General features: G+C 40.7%; 1 protein-coding gene across 1 annotated transcript in view; it reads left to right on the top strand.

The window, feature by feature from the left end:
* LOC134631753 (neural-cadherin-like) overlaps nucleotides 1–19,919 on the top strand; it is a 307,958-nt gene that overhangs the window by 276,725 nt on the left and 11,314 nt on the right. The window contains exon 35 of the mRNA XM_063480307.1: nucleotides 1,321–1,565. Coding sequence (XP_063336377.1) covers nucleotides 1,321–1,565 — 245 coding nt within the window. The remainder of the gene's footprint in view (nucleotides 1–1,320; nucleotides 1,566–19,919) is intronic.

The raw sequence follows: 19,919 nt of genomic DNA on the forward strand, positions 1-19,919 counted from the left end.
AAGCCAAAACACAGTTCCTGCCTTTCTTTCATATCGAATCAAAAATGGATTTTGAATCGAACTGTGTCCTCAAGGAACTGCATTAAAAACGAATGTTGAGATTTCCTGAGACTCTCACCCACACAGTGAGTGTAAATAGCTAAGCAGATAAGAACATAATTCAGAGACAGATTCTGGGAGAAGATACAGGAAATTAACCCTTTACTGCCTCGTCTGGGTTAGTTTCTGTAGCTGAGAAAGAGCAGTTACGAGATGAATTACAGCACCGATTTGGATTTAGCGTCGCTCTTTCATAGTAAAGTTAGGTCAATATTTATAAGGACCAGCATATCTGCGGAGAGCAGAGGTACGACTCTGATGTCATCAAAATGTTCAGCCTGGAGCTTTTCCATAGACATTGAATGGGATGGTGAATTAATGGGCTCATAAAATGTTTGTTTGAACTGTTACACCCAAATGAGCTTTTAATTATAGTAGTGCTTTCTGAAGTGAGGCAGAAAATGTGCCCCTGTCTGCATAAAACCATCCTAGTTACTGCCAGTGCCACTGTCAGCACTTTCATCCCCTGCAGTCCAGTTCTCTGTTGAAGTGTACATCTGTGTAAGATCTCCTATTAAAGTGGTAAATAACTCCATTAAGACCAGAGGGAGATGATGACAAGCCACCTTTACATCTCAAGATGTACTTCAGTAACTTTTTAGTCAATTGCATTTGGTTAAGTATTTTAGTGCACACTTTCTTTGCTCAAGTATGTTTTAGAGAAACATCATTTGAATACAATAATTGCGCTACATGCATTTATTTATAGTTTTAAGTATTTATACACATTCCTAAAATTCCCAGTCTTCCGGTGCCTTGTCCTGTCTTATCGCTCTTGATTTCAGAATAATAGCTGAAGCAGAGCATTCATGCTGGCGTTGTTTCCTCTTCCCTGAGGTCAGGACATCAGAGAACTGACAGAGAGGAACAAGTGTGCACTGTGTTAATACTGCAGCATTTCAGCCTCGCTCTGTGATGTCATAAAGGTCTACAGATGCACCAATGGAGAAAAAATGGTCTGAAACCTGAGTTTTTGGCTCACCAGTTATTGTAAACTCGCCACACTGTCACGTTTGACTTTTACAGCTACATAATATAGGAGTAGTGTATATTCTGATGAGGTAACAGTAACAGTTCTCTTTTTATTCTCATGTTGTTCACCTTGTCAAATCTCACGAACATGTCTAATGTTAATCTACATGAAATATACAGGTGGGGTTTTTGCTTGTTTTCTCTGTTCCTGACTGCCTGCTGTCTCTATCCAACTCTTGTCTTTTGCAGATGTCCTCCTGGTCACATGATCAGTGTAAACGGGACCAAAAAGTCTTGCGTGTACACCCTTTGTGCTATGCGGCCCTGTCACCGCGGGACCTGCGTGGCCCAGTCGCCCTCCAAATTCACCTGCCACTGCCCGGAGGGTTACCGAGGACACCGCTGTGAGACGACACTGGCCATATACAGGGAGGACGTGGGCCTCAGCTTCAGCTCCCTCTTTGCCATCTGTATCTGCTTCATGGCCTTACTGGGTAAGTCCTGTAAATGTACTGCGTGTTACACATATCTGTCAGACTGTATTACTGTCATGTTTCTACGGCAATACTTCCCATCCTTACTATAAGCAATTTGGAAACAATAATGATGCTTAATATAATGTTTAAAGCTATAACTCTGTATGAATGATAGTGTTATAGTGAACGTACTGCAGCGAGTCTACTACTCAGGGAGGAGCAGGGAGGTGAATCTGCTTCGTGTGCAGGCTGACAAATGCTGCAATTTTCATTAAAGTACTGATGAGTACAAAATTACTATTATGTGACGGTGGAGTGCATCATAGATTTGAAACTGACACTTGAAAAAATTGAAGCTTTCATTCATAAAGTTCGTGCACTCAGAAGTGGTATGACGGTAGAGCGCCAGGTGTTTGTAATTAGCTAATCAAGGGCGGGTTTTTTAATTATGTGTGAGTTAATGTGTGTATAAGTCTCAATGTGGAAACAAACAGAGACACCACGAAGATGGTGCGCTCTGTTTTATCGATCAGTGTTTTCAAAATGACAGCCTGATTTTCATGAGGTCAGTAACTCTAAAATAACTTTTTATGTCACTCTACATGAAAAGCAACTAATACTTCCTGCATGATTTAATATACTCTAACAAACAAAAATGAAGTTGTACGAGTTACACGACAGCTAATCAAGATTGAATGTTTCTGCAGACGTGATCTCAAGAAGTTTCCAAGTCTTGCACTGAAGTTTTCAGGCAGTTATTAATCAGACTCCTCAAGTCATTTGTGTGAATTTTACCAGCTGGGAATTCTTTTTAATGATTTTTCAGATTCTGCATGAGTGTGCTCGTTTACTTCATTGGACCTGTTGTACAGAGTTGAGGGTACATTGAGATCCTCGCTGACCTAAATCTTAAGAACGTCTGTGAAAGCTTTTTAATATCACATCTCTCCCATCTTCCTAATGAAGGTTATTCCAAAGCTTAGAGCAGGACCTTTTATACTCTCCCCTGATGCCATATTTATTCTCGGACAGTACTAAAGCAGTTTGACATGATTCACAGTTCAGAAAAATTGTGGGGGGGGGTTTATGTAGGTCCTCTGTGAATCCCCCTCATTTCATGAGTGCGTAAGGATATTTGCTCTCATTGACATCATACAGATAACAGTAGAAAAAACTCTTTTGAAAAAGTGTGTATTCTGAACTTTTGGTTAACAAAAAGACGTCCAACTTTGTAACTGTGTATGTATAACATGACAAATCCCATTTAAGCTCATCTAAAGCTTAAATGGGAAAAATTGCTGCTCAAAGTGTTGGTTCAGATTATAATTTTCATTAAACGAGTGTCTGCATGTACTAATCTGTGTACCTAGGTTAGGTATCCTGTCATGACAATGATGGTCATAATCTTGTGTGTCATGATGGTGGAGGGAGTAGTCTTACTGGTTGACTCCCACATTAGGAAAGCTTAGTTGGATCCTTACTACCACCATTATGTCAACATTATTAATATGCCCAATGCTTTTTATGACTGTGGTTACAGCTGACCACGATGCTCCTGAACTCAAACACTTTTGTTTGGTGGTAAATGAGATCAAGTTGTCCTGGATGTGACTGTGAGCCTCTCTGATGTCTCAATGGATGTTAATTCTCATTAGTTTGTGCAGTACAGCCAACCCCTCTGTACTTTACACATTACAGTAACCTGTAAATTGTGATGGATTGTGAGCAAGATTAGCTATTATGATCTGGTTTGTAAACGTTTTAAAAGGTAGGTGGAGAGCTTCAGTGAAACATTGGATTAACAGGAAACATTTACTCTGCTTACTGCATTAGCAGAGTAAATGATCCAAATCCGGGGATCTCCTTTCAGCACATTAAATTACATGGGAATCAACCTGAATCCTTATACAGTAACTGTTTGTACTGCTATGTAAGACTGTACTATATACAGTGCATATATATATATATATATTTATTGCAGTCCTGTAAACTAAATACATTCTTAATATTTTTAAGAGGGTAAATAGTAGCCAGGTTCTGCTAATCAAACACTTCTTTAATGGATCATTAGCACGTGTGGGCACCTCTATAAAAGCAGAGTTTTTGTCAGTTTGTGGCTCTGGAGCTTTCTGGTGTGTGTTAATACAATGATGCAAACTTCCCAGAAGTGGTCGGTCTCCCCAAAGTCAGACTGGGCAACACTCAGAGAAACTGCAAAAAGCTCAAGAGCTGCATCCCAGACTCTACAGTCCACAGTTAGCATGTTAAATGTTAAAGCTGTTGGACTGAGTAAGCATGGCTTGGTTTGAAGGGTTACCAGGGAAAAAACTCCCGTACTGTTACTTAAAGTTATTGGTGTTAAAGGTGGTCTTACAAGCTACTGGATCATGCGGTGCCCTAGTTTTTCACAGGACTGTATTTGTTATGGCTGTATATTATTATCATAATATTTGAAATGTCTTAAAATGAAGAAGATTTCATAGCTTACAGGTGATAATGGACTGAAGATAGAATAGAAATATCCTTTATTGTCCCTCATTGGGGAAATTGTTCCAGCAGCAAAGTGACAGGTGGATGGAGCAGTTGGATTCAAAAAATAAGGTGCAACATAATGAATGGTGCAGGAGGTAGATGATGGCATCATCCACCCTGATGCCAGGCTGGTAGGCAAACTGCAACTGATCCAATGAAGACCTAAACAGGGTGCGATATTTTAGGACCCGCCTCTCAAGGGTCTTTATGAGATGCACGATCAGTGCTACCGGCCTGTAGCTGATGAGGGCCTTTGGATGTGTGGTCTTTAGTACTGGTACCACACAGGAGGTCTTCCACAGCTGTGCTACTTTCCCCAGCTTCAGGCTCATATTGAACATGTATCCCATGATGCCACACAGTTGGTCTGCGCAGCACCTCTGGAGGCTGATGCCATCGGGACCTGTGGCCTTTCGCACCTTGATCTTTGGCAGCTCGTTCCTCACCTGAAGTGTTGAGTGGGACAGGATGGTGGTGGGGGAGGGGGGCTGTGGCATGGAGTCTTTTGAAGCAGAGGGGCTGGGTGAGGGCTGATGCAGCAGGTTTCTGGATAGTCAGGCGTTCTTCACCAAAAGTCTTTGCAGGAGTCTTTGGGTTGGACTTTAGGCAGTAAATTTCACGGGTAAAGCTGTATACCAGCCCTTTGTCTCGCCTGTGAGCAGATCAGCTGAAACATTCTGGTGTTTGATTTTCTGTTGTTAAAATCCACATTTTTCTTTCTGCCTTCCTTTATGTTTTTGCTTGTTGAATATTCATCTACCTGTACCTTTTAGCTTTGTATTCCAATCCCTGAAGGATCCTCTGCTGAGAAAGCGCCTCGGGCTCAGTCGTACTCAGAGAGCTGTCAGTACAATGACATGTTCCCGTTGTTTAATTGAGGACAATACAACAGAACAGTAAAGAGCAGTATGAGACGAGCACAGCCCAAGAAGAGAAAGCAGATCAGAGGAGTGCAAAATAAAACAGGACGACGCACAATACTAAAAGAAAACAAGAGGGAGCTGAATAGATAACAAAGCAGAGGCTGCGTGCAGCACGGCGAGAGAAAGAAAAAGTGGGAGATGTGTGGTGAGGAGGATGGTGTCAGTGTCACACTGCTGCTGGCCATGTCTGATTGTCTCATTGGTGATTCACAGGGCACCTCTTTCACACCCGGAGACCAGCCAGACACTCAAATGATCATTTCTCCTTTTCTTTTCTCCTCCATTCCAACATCTTCCTTCAAATTTGGCTCCGGGCTCATATTAAATGCGACATCCAACCTTGATCCTGTTGAGGCTCAGCGCTGTTTTAAGTGTTAATTACTTGATTTGTAGGCATATAAGGTGCTGTTTACCCAAACCTGCAGAAATTGAGATCAATGCTCCGGGGGCTTTGGTAGTAATTTCAATCGGTAGAGCATCCTGCGCTCGATTGGTCAAGCATTCCTCACTCTGAAATTTAAGTAGCAGCAAGAGAGACTTTTCTTTTTTTTAAGCCTTCATCAAATATTGCTTGTGCACACTCCAAATGTTTGAATAGCAAGAACAAAAGAAGGGCAGCAACTCTCAAAAGCAGTTCTCTGAGAATGTTGTGATTGGTGAAGATTAAAGACAAATTCTACTCCCAAAAACGTTCATATTCGCTCATTCCCTTTGATCCTGATCTGTTGTGTGGTTTGATATGGTCAGCTATGAGATTTCCCTTGTCTGCTGGTACTGAGGTTCCTACAGCATGAAGGCTTCATAGCTGGTGGGGTGTGTGTGTATGTATTCTAGTACCTCCAGCACATAAGGTCATTTTAACGTGTGTGATACTTAGAGGATGAATCTTTAATAAGTGGAGTGATCCTTGACTTTACTTTCCATTTGTACCAAGTTGACATTTGTAGTTCGAATGAGACATTTCAACGGCTGTTTGCTAGATTGCTATCAATTTTCAAGAGGTGGTGGTGTCAGAAACACACTTGACTGAGAGGCTGCTATTGGAGGATTGACTGGGAACATTTTAAAGGCTTCCTTTTATTTCCTGTTTCACTGGTTTAACCTGCAAAAGTTTGGAAAAATCATGGTTTAGGCTAAAACAAATCCAGCCACCCATTAGTAAAGTCCTGTTATAAAGCCTTGAGGTCAGTGTAGGGTTAGAGATGTGTAATAGCAGATTATATTAGTCGCAGCCACTGTAGAATTTATCCATCCATCCATTCGCTTCTGCTTTTCCTTTTCAGGGTCGCGGGGGGCGCTGGAGCCTATCTCAGCTGTCATAGGGCGAGAGACAGGGTACACCCTGGACAGGTCGCCAGTCTGTCACAGGGCTAACACACAGAGACAAACAACTATTCGCACTCACATTCACTTCCGCATTCACACCTATGGGCAATTTAGATTAATCAATTAACCTATCCCCACTAACTGCATGTCTTTGGACTGTGGGAGGAAGCCGGAGTACCCGGGGAGAACCCACGCAAACATGGGGAGAACATGCAAACTCCACACAGAAAGACCCCTGAGGGTGGAATTGAACTCAGGACCTTCTTGCTGTGCAGCAACAGTGCTAACCACCGTGCTTTAGAATTTCTAATGAACCCTTATCTTAACAGCATACACTCGCCAGCAACTGCTGGCATTGGGTTGGACTTTTGCCAGAATTTTCATGGCATAATTTCAACAAGGTGCTGGAGAAAAAAGAGATTTTAGTCCATATTGATTTGATAGCATGTTAGCTGCACATCCATGATGTGAATCTCCTGTTCTACCACATCCCAAATTTGCTACTATCCTGATATCACAGCAGAAATCGAGGCTGCTCAGACCAGGCCACATTTTTCTAATTTTCTGTTGTCTATTTTCTGGTGAGCCCATGTTAGCTGACAGGATCCAGTGTGGTCTCCTGCTTCTCTGACCCATCCGGTTCAGCGTACTGTGCATTCAGAGATGCTCTTCTGCAAGTAGTTATTTAAGTTACTGTTACCTTCTTATAAGCTCGAAGCACTCTGCCCATTCTCCTCTGACCTCTGACGTCAACAAGGCATTACCGCTCTCTCAATATTTTCTTCTTTTTCTGTCCATTCTCTGTAAACCAGAGAGATGTTTGTGAGGGGAAATCCCAGAGGATCAGCAGTTTCTTAAATATTCAGGCTAGTCTGTCTGGCACCTATGACCATACCACATTAAACAACCATTACACCAAAATATTTACTTATTTTATGTCAGAATAATGCAACATTTTAGGTATTCATATGATAAAGGAAATGTGAATACAGAAAGTTAATATTTTACAAAAAAAAATCTGCTAATACTTATTAATTGCTAATAATTAAAATTTTGAGTAAATATAATTTGTTTTATATCACAGTTAAAAACAGATCAGGTCATTTTGATATAAACAGCTGGATTACCAGCTGGAAACCAGCTCCATCATTAAAACTTCAGCTAGATTTTTCTTTGTTCATCTCTCTGTAGAAAAATAGACCAGTGACTCATCATGACCTGTGAAAAATAAAAAAAATAATGGATGTAAATCCACTTGAATTTTTAGCATCATTTATATGTAAGGAAATGCATGATTTTGTGCCTGATTTCATCATGAAAGAAATGATACATTCATGCAAAACCTCATGAAGATGAAATAATGCATGACCTCATTCATGCCTCAATGCATGAACAATGCAAAACCTAATGTGCTCACAAGCGGCTAGATGTTAGGACGATTCCTGATGTCATTCTAAAACATTGAAATGATACTTTTAGCTTGAACATCCACGGAGCAGTCTTAGAGGAGTCATGTTCCTCCTCCACTGATTGGACTGTGAGACCAGCAGCACTGACACAGTCAGTCCCCGGGGTGCTCCTCGGGGGTTGTGAGTTCAGAGCAAAGTTTCTAGTTCAGAAATGTCAGCACGGCTCCAAACCGAGTCAAAGTCCAATTGGCAATCTCTTGAGTATTTTAATGATTAATGGCATAGCCCTCTGAATGTATCATGTAGCTGGAATATTGATTCTGCACAGCGCAATGCAAATTAATTTATTCTTTTTGCTTCTTCGGGCTTTTACGTGTGTGTAGCTTTGCGTAGATATCATCCTTTCTTTGCACGCACCTCTATGCCCTCATGTTGTGTTTCAGCAGCTGTTTTTCTCTCAGGATTATGTTGTTATTGCATTATTAACTTGGCTTATTACTGTTGGCTTGACACTGACATCCAATACTTGCTTGTTTTTCTGAACACTTTTTCTCTTTAACTCATTCCAAGTTTTTTCCTTTGAAAAAAACAAAACATAAAAGACTATATTTTATAGCAACAAAGAGCTGCTCAGGGTAAACGACAGTAATGCTACTTTTACTAACAAATTTCCCACGTGTGGGACTAATAAAGGTTATCTTATCTTATCTTACTATTTCATTCATTCAATTCAATTCAATTTTATTTATATAGCGCCAAATCACAACAACAGTCGCCTCAAGGCGCTATATATTGTACAGTAGATCGTACAATAATAAAATATTCAAAAGATTTGACTACAGAAAAGCAGTCAAATGCAAACTTATCTTTTTTTAAACAGTCATGTCAGAACATCAATAACATAGGCTCTATATAAAAGATGGACATAGACAGCATGGTTTGTAAACCAATGATGGCTATTATCTTCAAACCTTGGGAAGATTCAGCGTTTCAGTTACCTTCTTTTTAAGTTTTCAGGGCTACTGTGACTTGGATGATTGCAATCTACACAGACATGCTGCCACCATGTTTATGTTTTTGGAACCAGAAGTGACGAATGTTGACTTATCAACCAATACTAGCAATCAGGTGCAACGCACTGATGCATATACATGATAATTAACTCTAAGTAACAGAATAATTAAAGACTAGAATGTCACTCCCTGAGCCTGGTTCTGCCGGAAGTTTCTTCCTGTTAAAAGGGAGTTTTTCCTTCCCACTGTCGCCAAAGTGCTTGCTCATAGGGGGTCATATGATTGTTGGGTTTTTCTCTGTATGTATTATTGTAGGGTCTACCTTACAGTATAAAGCACCTTGAGGTGACTGTTGTTGTGATTTGGCGCTATATAAATAAAATTGAATTGAACTGAATTTCTGTCTTCTCTGTTAGTACAATTAATCAAACCCCATTTTCTATTATTTTTAAAATTGCCTTTAAACATCCTTAGTTTTGCTGTAAATTTGTATTTTTATTTGGACATTGCTTCCAGCTCTGAAAAAGCCAGTGCCTTAAATCTGCATTCTTTCTGCTACCCAGCAGGGGGCGACTGTGGTTACACAGTCATAGTTGTAGTGATACCAACATACGTTTAATTCTATTAGCCAATCAGCAATACAGCAGCTACTATGACAAATATACTAATGAACAATACAACAGTCTGTGGATGATAACAGCAGGTCTGAGACATGTACTCAGTTCGGGGCTAAGAGTCCATAACTGAGTATTGTTTTTAAAACAAAGATTAAAAACTGAAGTTTATCGTTTATTGTTTACACCCTTCTCTCAGAGGTTTGTAGAAATCCCGGGGAAGCAGATGCAGCTTCAGGTCATTTGACACTAGTCATTAGGCTGGTTTTCCCATTTTTTTCTTGCAGATCCTTTCAAGTTCTTTATATTAGATTGGAAGAATCTGTTAGCTGCCATTAGAGCTCTACAGAAATGCTTTAATGTGTTATGTTTTTATTTTTCTATGGTACAGCAGAGGAGCTGCTGAACATTCTTGGGAATTAGACCCTCCTCTGCCTTTTTCACCTGAGGTGATACTCTACCTTCCTGCGAACTTAAAGCTGGGTGCTCGATCCGCTCTGTATCTGTCGATGAATAATGGAATGGGTTCCTGATCTTGCCCTCTGATGTTCTGAGGGGTTGAGTACCAGGCTGTAGTAGCAGCACCATGCTGTTAGTTTGCAGACCTCCACCCTGTAGGCAGACTCAGTCCAACCACTGTAGTGTCGTCTGGAGTCTTAATAATGGTGTTTTGCTGTGGTTGGCTGGAACATGAGCGCGAATGTTGAGTACCTGGAGTTCTGCCCAGAGCGTTCAATTTTTTTCTCATCAGAACAGACCTTTTGTTTCATCAGACTTTTTTTTTTCTTGTGCTTTCAGAGTCCTTTAAATGCAGTCTGGCAAACTTTAAGCTAGCTGTCGTGTGTCTTTTACTCAGGAGTGGCTTCCATCTAGCCACTCTACTCTTAAGTGTCTGATTGAAGGACTGCTACTGAGTCAGTTACTTTTGGCTGAACAGCCAACTCTCGGAAAAGTCCGACTGGTTCCAAATTCCCTTTTCTCTGAAACACTCCAGCACTCCTCAGATCTACTTCTTTCCCCTTTTTTAAAAAATCACAGATGAGTTTCCATGAATTTATGACTTGGCACTTGTTTTGACACCCACTGTGGATTGTGGGGTGTTAGATACACAGATGTGGGCCTTTGAAAACTAAGTGCAATCTATTCAATTTGCCTCAGGAGGACTCTGGTTTTATTCTTGTCAAATGAAATGAGTTACTATTATACAGATGCATTACTAGCCATAAAAATCCACCTGGACATGAAGTCCTTTACTCAAATCACAGTTTGGGGTTTTTATTGTGTATTAAATTTGCTACACAGTGTTTTATATGAACTAATTAATACTTCCATTACCATGCTGCTGCAACAGTTAATGAAACGGGTGGTGATAAATGTAAAAATTGTATTACTTTTTATTAGAATACCTATTTTTAATACTCCCTGAATATTTTCAGTATGTTTTAGGCTTAGAAGTGATACCATGCACATGCTAAAAATAAGTGTTTATTATAAAATGAACATATAGTCTGAAAGTACACAAAGTATGTCCCAAAAGTTGAGAGTTCCTCTTTAAACTCCAATGGCTATTTTTTTCAGCATTAAATGTAATATTTTTGTATTATGGCGAATCTGTTCATCATTGTCAGGTGGTGTTATTGTCATAGATGAGCGGTTCTCAAACTGTGGTGTGGGCCCCAGTGGTGGGTCATGGAGTTTTTTGATGTTTAGGGAAAATTAATAAGCCAGAATTTAGTCGTGCAATCACACTTATGTTTATTTAAGCAACATTCAGTGTGAATCCTTTCAGTGTTAATAACTGACTGAAGGTTCAGATTCTGAGGTGGGGAAAGCCAGAAAAGGTTGGAGAACTGGTGTCATGCAACATTTATTTTGTTTTCACACACAGAGCCAATCCATGTTCACAGCATGCCACAAAAATACATTCTTCAATCCACGTCAAAACTCAAACTGAACTCTTTACTGGGCCACAGCAGATCGGTTCTAGGACATTTGCAGCAGTATAAGGGGGCAGATGGTTTTACACTGGGAGCTTGCTCCTGCTCCAGTGCACTAGTTTCATGTGTGGATAAAATAGCAACATCAAGACCAAATTTATGCTTACAAAAAAAGAGATAAATAATCAGACAATACTGCTCAATGCCCAAAAGCCAAATGGTTATTTTGTCTTAAATAGTAAACCAATCTATTGTCTAAGTGCCCCACACAGCAGTGGTCTGACAGCACAGATGCAGACTCTCTTAATCTTCCCTAAACACAGCATGGACTGCTTTTTATTGAACGCACCACCGGATATGTCTTTATATGCCATAGAATATCCCACTGAAATAGCACGAGCACCTACTTAAGTCATGTGGAGATGGATTTTCCGATCCATCTAAATGATGCAAATTAAGGATAATTAGTGTGACAGAGACGTTCTTCGCTAAAGGAAGCTGGACTGTTTCATGTATGCATCGGCAGAGCTTGCAGTCTGTGCTGAAGGTGCGTGTTGATGACCCTTTGTCTTACCGCCTCCTCACACAGGAACACTGAGTGTTATTCAGCTTCATGTAAATACATATTGAAACTCAAAGCCACACAGAAACACACACTCGCAAAAACCTCACAATAATCTTCAGTTTGATTTACTATATTTTGATGAGGTGTTTTATTTAGAGACCATGACACCAAATGTGCCCTCAGTCATCGCAGTCACTAGATGACTGTTGTCTTGACTGTGTTTTAGGGATCTTTGCAGCAAATTCCATGTGCACACATTTGGGCATAGTCTAAGGAGCTTGGAAAGAAAAGCGTCTGGACCTCTTTAGGTTTCTTGAAGATGTTTTATCCGAGAAGCTTCTTCAGTTCTAAGAGCAACTGGTGTAGAGTCCCAGATTTTAAGCCCTATGGAGGGTCCCCAAGAGGGTCATGCACCCCCTATTGATCCTCTGCCTAATCACATGAACCAAGGTGTGAAAATGGGTGTGGGTCACAATCAGCCAAGGTCTCAGGTGAACCCATTGTGAGACCTAGCCCCACCCTGAGGTCAAATGGCCCAGGATGTGAGTGGGCGTTAAGGCATCTGGGAAGGGACCTCAAAACTGGATTGTAGATGGCAGACAGTTGGATGTCCTGGATGACTGAGAACCTACACAGACACATTCATTTATGCTTGCAGGAACATTTTAGGTCTACAACTTTTGGAGCAAGCAGTCAAACAAAAATGAACCGTTTAGCTCATCAGCTGATGTCAGATAAACTACCTTAAATGCCATTTAAATGCATTTTCACACATATACTTTAATTTCTCTGTTCCAAAATCAGTTGATGGTTTGGTTTCTTTTCATACATAGAAAACTCTGAGCAAACTTCAATCAAACCAGCATGCGTCACTACAGAATGCTTATTAGCCAGATGTATCTGGGACAGGACCAAGAAATTGACACCATTTCTAGCACACAATGGCAGATGGTGTAAGCTGTGGTTTGAGAAGGGAGTCAGAGGGGACTGGTGCAGCTCCAGAACCAGACAGAACACCGTGTACTAATGGGAGGTGAATGATTTGAAAGAGGGAGCGAGGTTGGGGCATGTAAATTAGAACAAACAAGCTTGCAGTGCAGTGGGGTCATATATACAATGTGAACTGGAAGGGTAGTCTATGAGGCTCCTGGAATTCAGATATGGAGAGTGGGCAATGAACCCTGGACGCTGTGGAGGGTTCACCGTTTCACTCTGAAGTCTTTGTTTCCCCCGCTGTAAAGAACATGCCAGGCTAGTTCTCCCATCATTCAGTCCTTGTTCCTGGTTTACACCTGGAGCCGGTCCCTGGAAGCTGGAAACAGAGGATGAGATCCCCTGCAGAGATCAATAAATTAAAAAAATAACAGTAATAATCAATAAAAATGAATTACTGTGATTTACCTGCAACTCTAATCTTTGGCTGGTTAGACGCATGTGTAGCCCTCATTTTTCAATATCACGGTTAACAGCACATTTCCATGTAGACTTTAGTGCTAGTTTGTTTACCTACTCTTGTTTCCCTGCCGGGGCTCAGCCTGCCAGCATCTGCGGATCAAACGCAGACACATCCCTCCAGCCATCTGAGATGAAAAGGAGCTTTTATATTATAAAAAGCCATTAAAGATACAATGATGGTGACAGTGTTTCAGGGTGGAAAATTACTTAACATGATTTCAATTCGACTTGAAGGCATCTGGGTTCAAAGAGAAAGACTTGAAAGTGCACCTTGGCCCAAAAACACAAAATCATTAACTTTCAATTACATATATATACCACTAAATCACAATGATTGTCATCCCAAAGCACTTTTCACAGTAAGGTAAATACCTTTCAGTATTTTAGATGGAAACCTCTATGACATAACTATCCTCTATGAGCAGAAAGAACCTTTTAACAGTAGGACGTCTCCGGTAGAAGCAGACTCTGGGAGGGCAGCCATCTGCCGTGACTGCTTAAAAAGACAAGACGGAAAAGAAGATCTTAGAGAGACAAGAAACAATACAACAATAAACGCTCGACAGGTTGCATCATAAGTACAGAACATGCAGTTCTCCATATACCTGCAGAAAGTGAAGGAGGAGAGAACACAGCACAAGCAGGAGGGAGACGATATATAGGTGCAGCTTTGTAGGGACTTTGCTAACAGTTTTCAGATTAAAGCGTGCTGTTTAAGGCAGCAGTGGCTGCTGTCACCTGTAGAGCTGGATGATTGTTCAAATACTTTGGGGACCGACACTGAACTCGGTCCATCACAGGGGAAATTTGCCTACTGATTTTTTTATTTTGATGATGAAATTTCCTCAAGGCAAAAATGTGCACAAAGTAATTTAAAATTCATTTAGAGTCAAAGCCAGCACAATGTTCCTGAGCTGCTTTTTGTCCCTCACGAGTGCCATTAAACCTGCTTCTCACTGGGACTCAACCAGCTCCTCACACGGGCCATTAAAACCTGCTTCGCCTCAACCAGCAGGCTCCACCGGAGTCTCCTCCGTCCTTCTGAAAAATAACGTTTTATTTCAGTTCCTCATTCTTCAGACAAATAAGAGAGTGGATTCAAATAATTTCTTTTTTATTTATGTTTATCTTTCCTGCAAAATTCCAAAAGTGATGCATAATTTATTAAAAGCACTACAGAGAATAAACTGCTGATCGGTATTTGTATGTTTGTTTTGTGGCTTTTTATGTTTGCGTTCTTTGTCTTTTTGTTTGTTTGTTTACAGTTCTTTGTTTTGAAGGAAAACTCCACTCACTGCCCAAGATAAGTGGGTCAACCCAGCATTGCATAAAAGAAACCATCTATGCGAGGCAGTATCACATATCCTCACTGGCTTTGTTTTATGTTACTTTACTGACCCTGTATTAAATTCAGGTCCAAAAATGCGAATGATGACGCAGTTTCTAATTGTGCCTTTGCATGTCACAGTAGTGAGTTTTAAATTAAACAGTCAAGATGTGACTGAAGTGCAGGCTTTCAGCTTCAATTCAAGGGGTTTAACAAAAGTATTGCATTAACTGTTGAGGAATTATAGACATACACAGTCCCCTGTTTTTCAGAGACTCTAAAGTAATTGGACAATTGACTGACAGCAGTTTCATGACCAATTGAGGTCTGTTGCCTTGTTATTCCATGACAAGTTAATCCAAACATTGTATTTTGTAGCTGTTCACAGGAAATTTCAGAATGAGGTGCAGTGAGATGATGATGATGTAAGTGAAGGAGGCCGTGTTTAGGCTCGAAAACCGAAGTAAACCCATCAGAGAGAGAGAGCAAAAGCTTTAGGAATGGACAGATTTTACTGGACTATTGTTGGTCTCAATCTTTTAACTTCAAATATTTACTGTTGTTAATTTTCATCCGGTCTTTAAGTCAGACGTCATTAGCCGTGTCTAATAATAATAATAATAATAATAATAATAATACATTTTATTTGAAGGCGCCTTTCAGAAACCCAAGGTCACCTTACAAAAAACACAATTAATAAAAGGAACAGTAGTCATAAAATACATAAAATAAGTTAAAATTACAAAACAGAGCATGACAACAGATAAAATCAGTATTAAAGCGAATAAGCCAGTTTAAAAAGATGTGTTTTGATCTGTGTCTTAAATACGGAGAGGGAGTCAATATTTCTTAGTGCAGGAGGAGGGGAGTTCCAGAGCCGGGGAGCAGAGCGACTGAAAGCTCTGTTCCCCATAGTAATAAGATGTGAGGACGGAACAGTAAGTTGAATAGCAGATGATGATCTGAGAGGGCGGGAAACAGTGGTGATATGGAGCAGGTCACACAAATATGAAGGAGCAGATTTATGGATACACTTGTATGTAAGAAGTAAGATTTTAAAATTTATCCTGGCTTCTATGGGCAACCAGTGAAGCTGCTGAAGAACTGGGGTAATATGAGCTGTTAACGGAGTACGAGTTATGACCCGAGCTGCAGAGTTTTGAAGAAGTTGGAGTTTGTGAAGGGACCGTTTGGGGAGACCAAATAGGAGGGAATTACAGTAATCAATACGGGATGTAATAAGACTATGGACAAGGATGGCAGCAGCATGGGGGGTAAGGAAGGGACGGAGTCGGTTAATATTACGTAAATGGAAGTAAGCAGACCGGGTTATGTAATTAATGTGAGACTGGAATGAAAGAGTATTATCAAGTATGACACCCAAACTCTTAACCTGAGGGGAGGGAAGGGTAGGAGAATTTTCAATGTTAATGGAAAAACTGTGGGATTTGGTTAAGATAGATGGTGTACCAACAAGTAAAACTTCAGTTTTATTACTGTTAAGTTTGAGAAAATTGGAGGAGAACCAGGATCTAATCTCAATAAGATAGTCTGAGAGGGAGGTAGGTGGGAGGGATGAATTGGGTTTAGAAGAAAGGTAGAGCTACATGGGGAAACCTTTGGAATACAAGCATGCTTATCCACACAGGTGTACACACGGGTGTTCACAGACACAAACTACACCTTTCTTGGCTGCTACCTCAAAGCACATTGTGCGCTGTCTATCTTGCGTGCTGCACAATAACATTTAATATTTAGTATCTACTGTTATCTACTGCTAGCTAGTTTATTGTGATGGTGCTGTATTTATTATGTTGCTGTTTTTTGTTTGTTTGTTTTCTCTTCTGTTTTTTTTCTCCATACAGGTGATCCAGGTGTTTTGTTTGTTTTCTCTTTCTTTCGTCTCCCCTTTCTCACCATCTCTTCTCCCCTCTATTTTTCTTTCTCCCCCTCTTTCTTTCATTCTTTCTCCCTGTCCTATCCCCCAGTCATGTCTGTCCCGACTGTAACAACCGAAAATAAAATAAATACATAATTATAATAAAGGTCAATCAAATGGACCAATATGGCAAGGCCATGATGATCCACTTGGTAAAGTAAATCCGCTTGGCATCTCTCTTGGCCTTAAGACAACAATTCTGATAGCTAAAGATCCAAACGGGACAGGGGGAAAAAAAAAAAAAAAAAAGGTAGAGCTGGGTGTCATCGGCATAACAGTGAAAATTTATATTATATTTTCGGAATATATAACCAAGAGGGAGCATATAAATAATGAATAAAAGAGGCCCTAATACTGAACCCTGGGGCACACCAGCAGAAACAGGAAAGAGAGTAGAAGAATGGGATTTAAATTGGATAAACTGAGTGCGGTCTGAGAGACAGGAGGTAAACCAGGCAAGGGGGGTATTTGTAAGTTTGTCTGGGCCCAAACTTCACCTTGGGATCGCTAGCGACACAGCTATGTTAGCATAATATAAACAGTGAAGCTGGAGGATGAACGCTAACTTTTTTCCACTCTATAAAAGTTAACGTGAGGGTTCCCGATGGTTAAGGACAAATGCAATCGCATGGCAGGATGCTGTAAACGGACCAAACTTCAGTCAGGAGAACAACTGAGATAATCCATCCGCTTAGTCATTAATATACTGCTGCATGGGCTGAGCTGTAGTTACATCGTAAGGTTTTAAAAACTGAGCTTTAAAATAAACAGTGGTAATAAAAACCGAGAGAGGCCGACAGTGATCACTGACTGTTTTTAGGGGCTTGTTCAGATTAAATAGAACAAGATGCAAAACAATAAAACATGTTAAAAACACAACATCCTTATTAAACCTAGAACACTATCGCTATAAATAGTAACACAATCACTAATGCCGGGTGATTTTTACCCAATATAATATGACCAACTATTGCGTGTCATCAAAATATATCAAACACATGACAAATCAGAGTGGTCAGCTTTTACTTTCAACTGTGCCATGTCTAACAAAATGAAAAAAAGTGTCATGGGGGATGCTAAAATAATGCTCCAAAATTACAGAAAAATCTGGAATTCAAGAATAAAAAATTCCTAAAAAAAAAAAAAAAAAAATGACACTGGAAAGCTGGTCTTTGATACACCCATTCCTGGGACATTTGAGACTTCCCTGGTGAAGGCACAATCTCCTCGACACACTAACAGCTGCAGGAGAGAGAAATCATGTAAATGTATTTGCTCAGGTGAAAATCACCCAGCGATAGTGTTCTAGGGTTAAACCCAGAGTAGTTTGGGCCCGGAAGCAGGATTCATCACGTCATCACTTAAAGACCGGATTACTATCTTTTCAAATTTGCATTAGTTTGATTGTTTTTACCCCTCAGCCATAAAAGGGTGATGGGGTATTGTCGTCACCCTGCTGGGCAGACACCTAACCATAATTATATAATCTCGACCTTGAATCCCAGTGATGTTGACCTCAAGGTCAGAGGTCAAGTTTTCTGAAACTCTTCTGAATGCAATAAGTGGAGAACGAGGCGACGTAGAGAATGAGGTGTGTCTGTCCATCATTAGCCGCCTGTTTATCTGCAGTGCATTCTCAAACACAGTTAATGTCTGCGCCGACTGTTTGTGGACAAAACACTGATTGCATTTATATTTTAACGGTACGTGACTCTGGACGCCCCCCAAGCTGCTTCGGATGATCTGAAATTCCACACTCGATGAAAGTGAACGCTTCAACCCAACAAGAACAGAGTTCAGCGATCCAAGGTGCATGCTGATGTGTTGGAAAACTCACCAGAATGCACACAGAATTAAAAGTACTGAATGAAGCAAGAAAAAAAATCTATTTTTAATTCTTACGTCTCCACTGCAAACATTCGCTGTAGCTTCTCTGTCTGTTTGTACCCCGTGCTCCAAAATGTCCCCGTGAGGGTCTATTCATAGCCGCATCTTTATCAGAGCGCAGCTGAGATACGACTGCACCTCTACGACACCACTGGCACAATTTTTTTTACAACAGGAGGTGGAGGATTAAAGAAAGGACACATTTGGATCAATAACAAGAGCAGTGGAGAGTGCAAAAGATACAAAGACTCGCTGAGCACAGTTACCTTTAGAAAGCGAACTATACAGAAAACTACGCTAATACATTGGACAGATACTGGCCTTGGATTAAGTGTTTTATTAACTTTCCACGCAGGGCTTTACTGCCCTGTGAGCTAAATGAATTACATTCAATAAGTAATAAGAATAACTTTGGGGGCCAATTTACTTACAGTTTTTTATGCATGAAGATAGTCAGTGTGGGAAGATTTGTATTACTACAACTGAGGGGCAGTTTGGCTTCCCAAACAGTGCCTGGAAATTCAGCGCCTGCAAGAAATCCATTATTAATGTTCAACCCTATCATTTTCCGGTACATGTAGTCATTTAACTCCAGGAACCAGAGGAAAAAACAAAAAGAACTCATTGCACCTGTGAATGTGTAGAGAAGTTGTCTGCTGCATATTGGTACTGACCTTAAAATCCTATTTAAAGTATAGCACAATAAAAAAAGCAGCGAGAAGAAGAGTAGTGATAGATCAAGCCCACAGAGACAGATGGCTCCAGTAAGCAGAATTATAGTTTGATGAGGTAAAATCCATACCATATTATTGACCTGTGTTGACGTTCTCATAGACACTGATCTCATTGCAGGGCAGCTCGGATATTGATTGTCTGACTGGAAATCCCATTACGCACTCGCTCATTCAGTGCCATTTGAACTGCTGAAGGTACGATGGATTTCCCTGCTCATCACAGAGAGTAGCGGCATGCCACCTTGCTGCACGCGGTCTTATAAAGAAAGTCGAGTTTTAAGGGTCTCTTTGCTCGACATTTACTTGTTAGCAGCGCTTATAACACTCATCGTGAAGCGAGCGATGGGCTGGAAGTGAAGTGGTTTAGGCGAGGTTTTAAGGAGCGTGCGTGAATAGCCCAGGGCGTCTGTTGAAGACCCAGAAATAGCTGAAGGGTTTTACCTAACGTAGCGGTTGTTGTTACAGTCCAATGGAATCAATAGACACAAACTTTAAAGAAGGGGTGGAGCGGCTGAGTGGAGGAAGAGAACCGTTAGAGGAGCTTGGACGGAGGGAGGGCGAGTTGAAGGCAGGAGTAAGAGTTAAGCAGAGAGAGTGAGAAAGGAATGATGGTCAAAGACAGCACAGGACCTTGGAGGCAGTGTAAACAAATAAACACATAATCTTTCTTTTCAGGCTCGCTCTTTACTTTCTCCAGCACACACACACACA

The sequence above is a fragment of the Pelmatolapia mariae genome, linkage group LG1, assembly GCF_036321145.2.
Source record: "Pelmatolapia mariae isolate MD_Pm_ZW linkage group LG1, Pm_UMD_F_2, whole genome shotgun sequence".
Taxonomy (NCBI): Eukaryota; Metazoa; Chordata; class Actinopteri; order Cichliformes; family Cichlidae; genus Pelmatolapia; species Pelmatolapia mariae.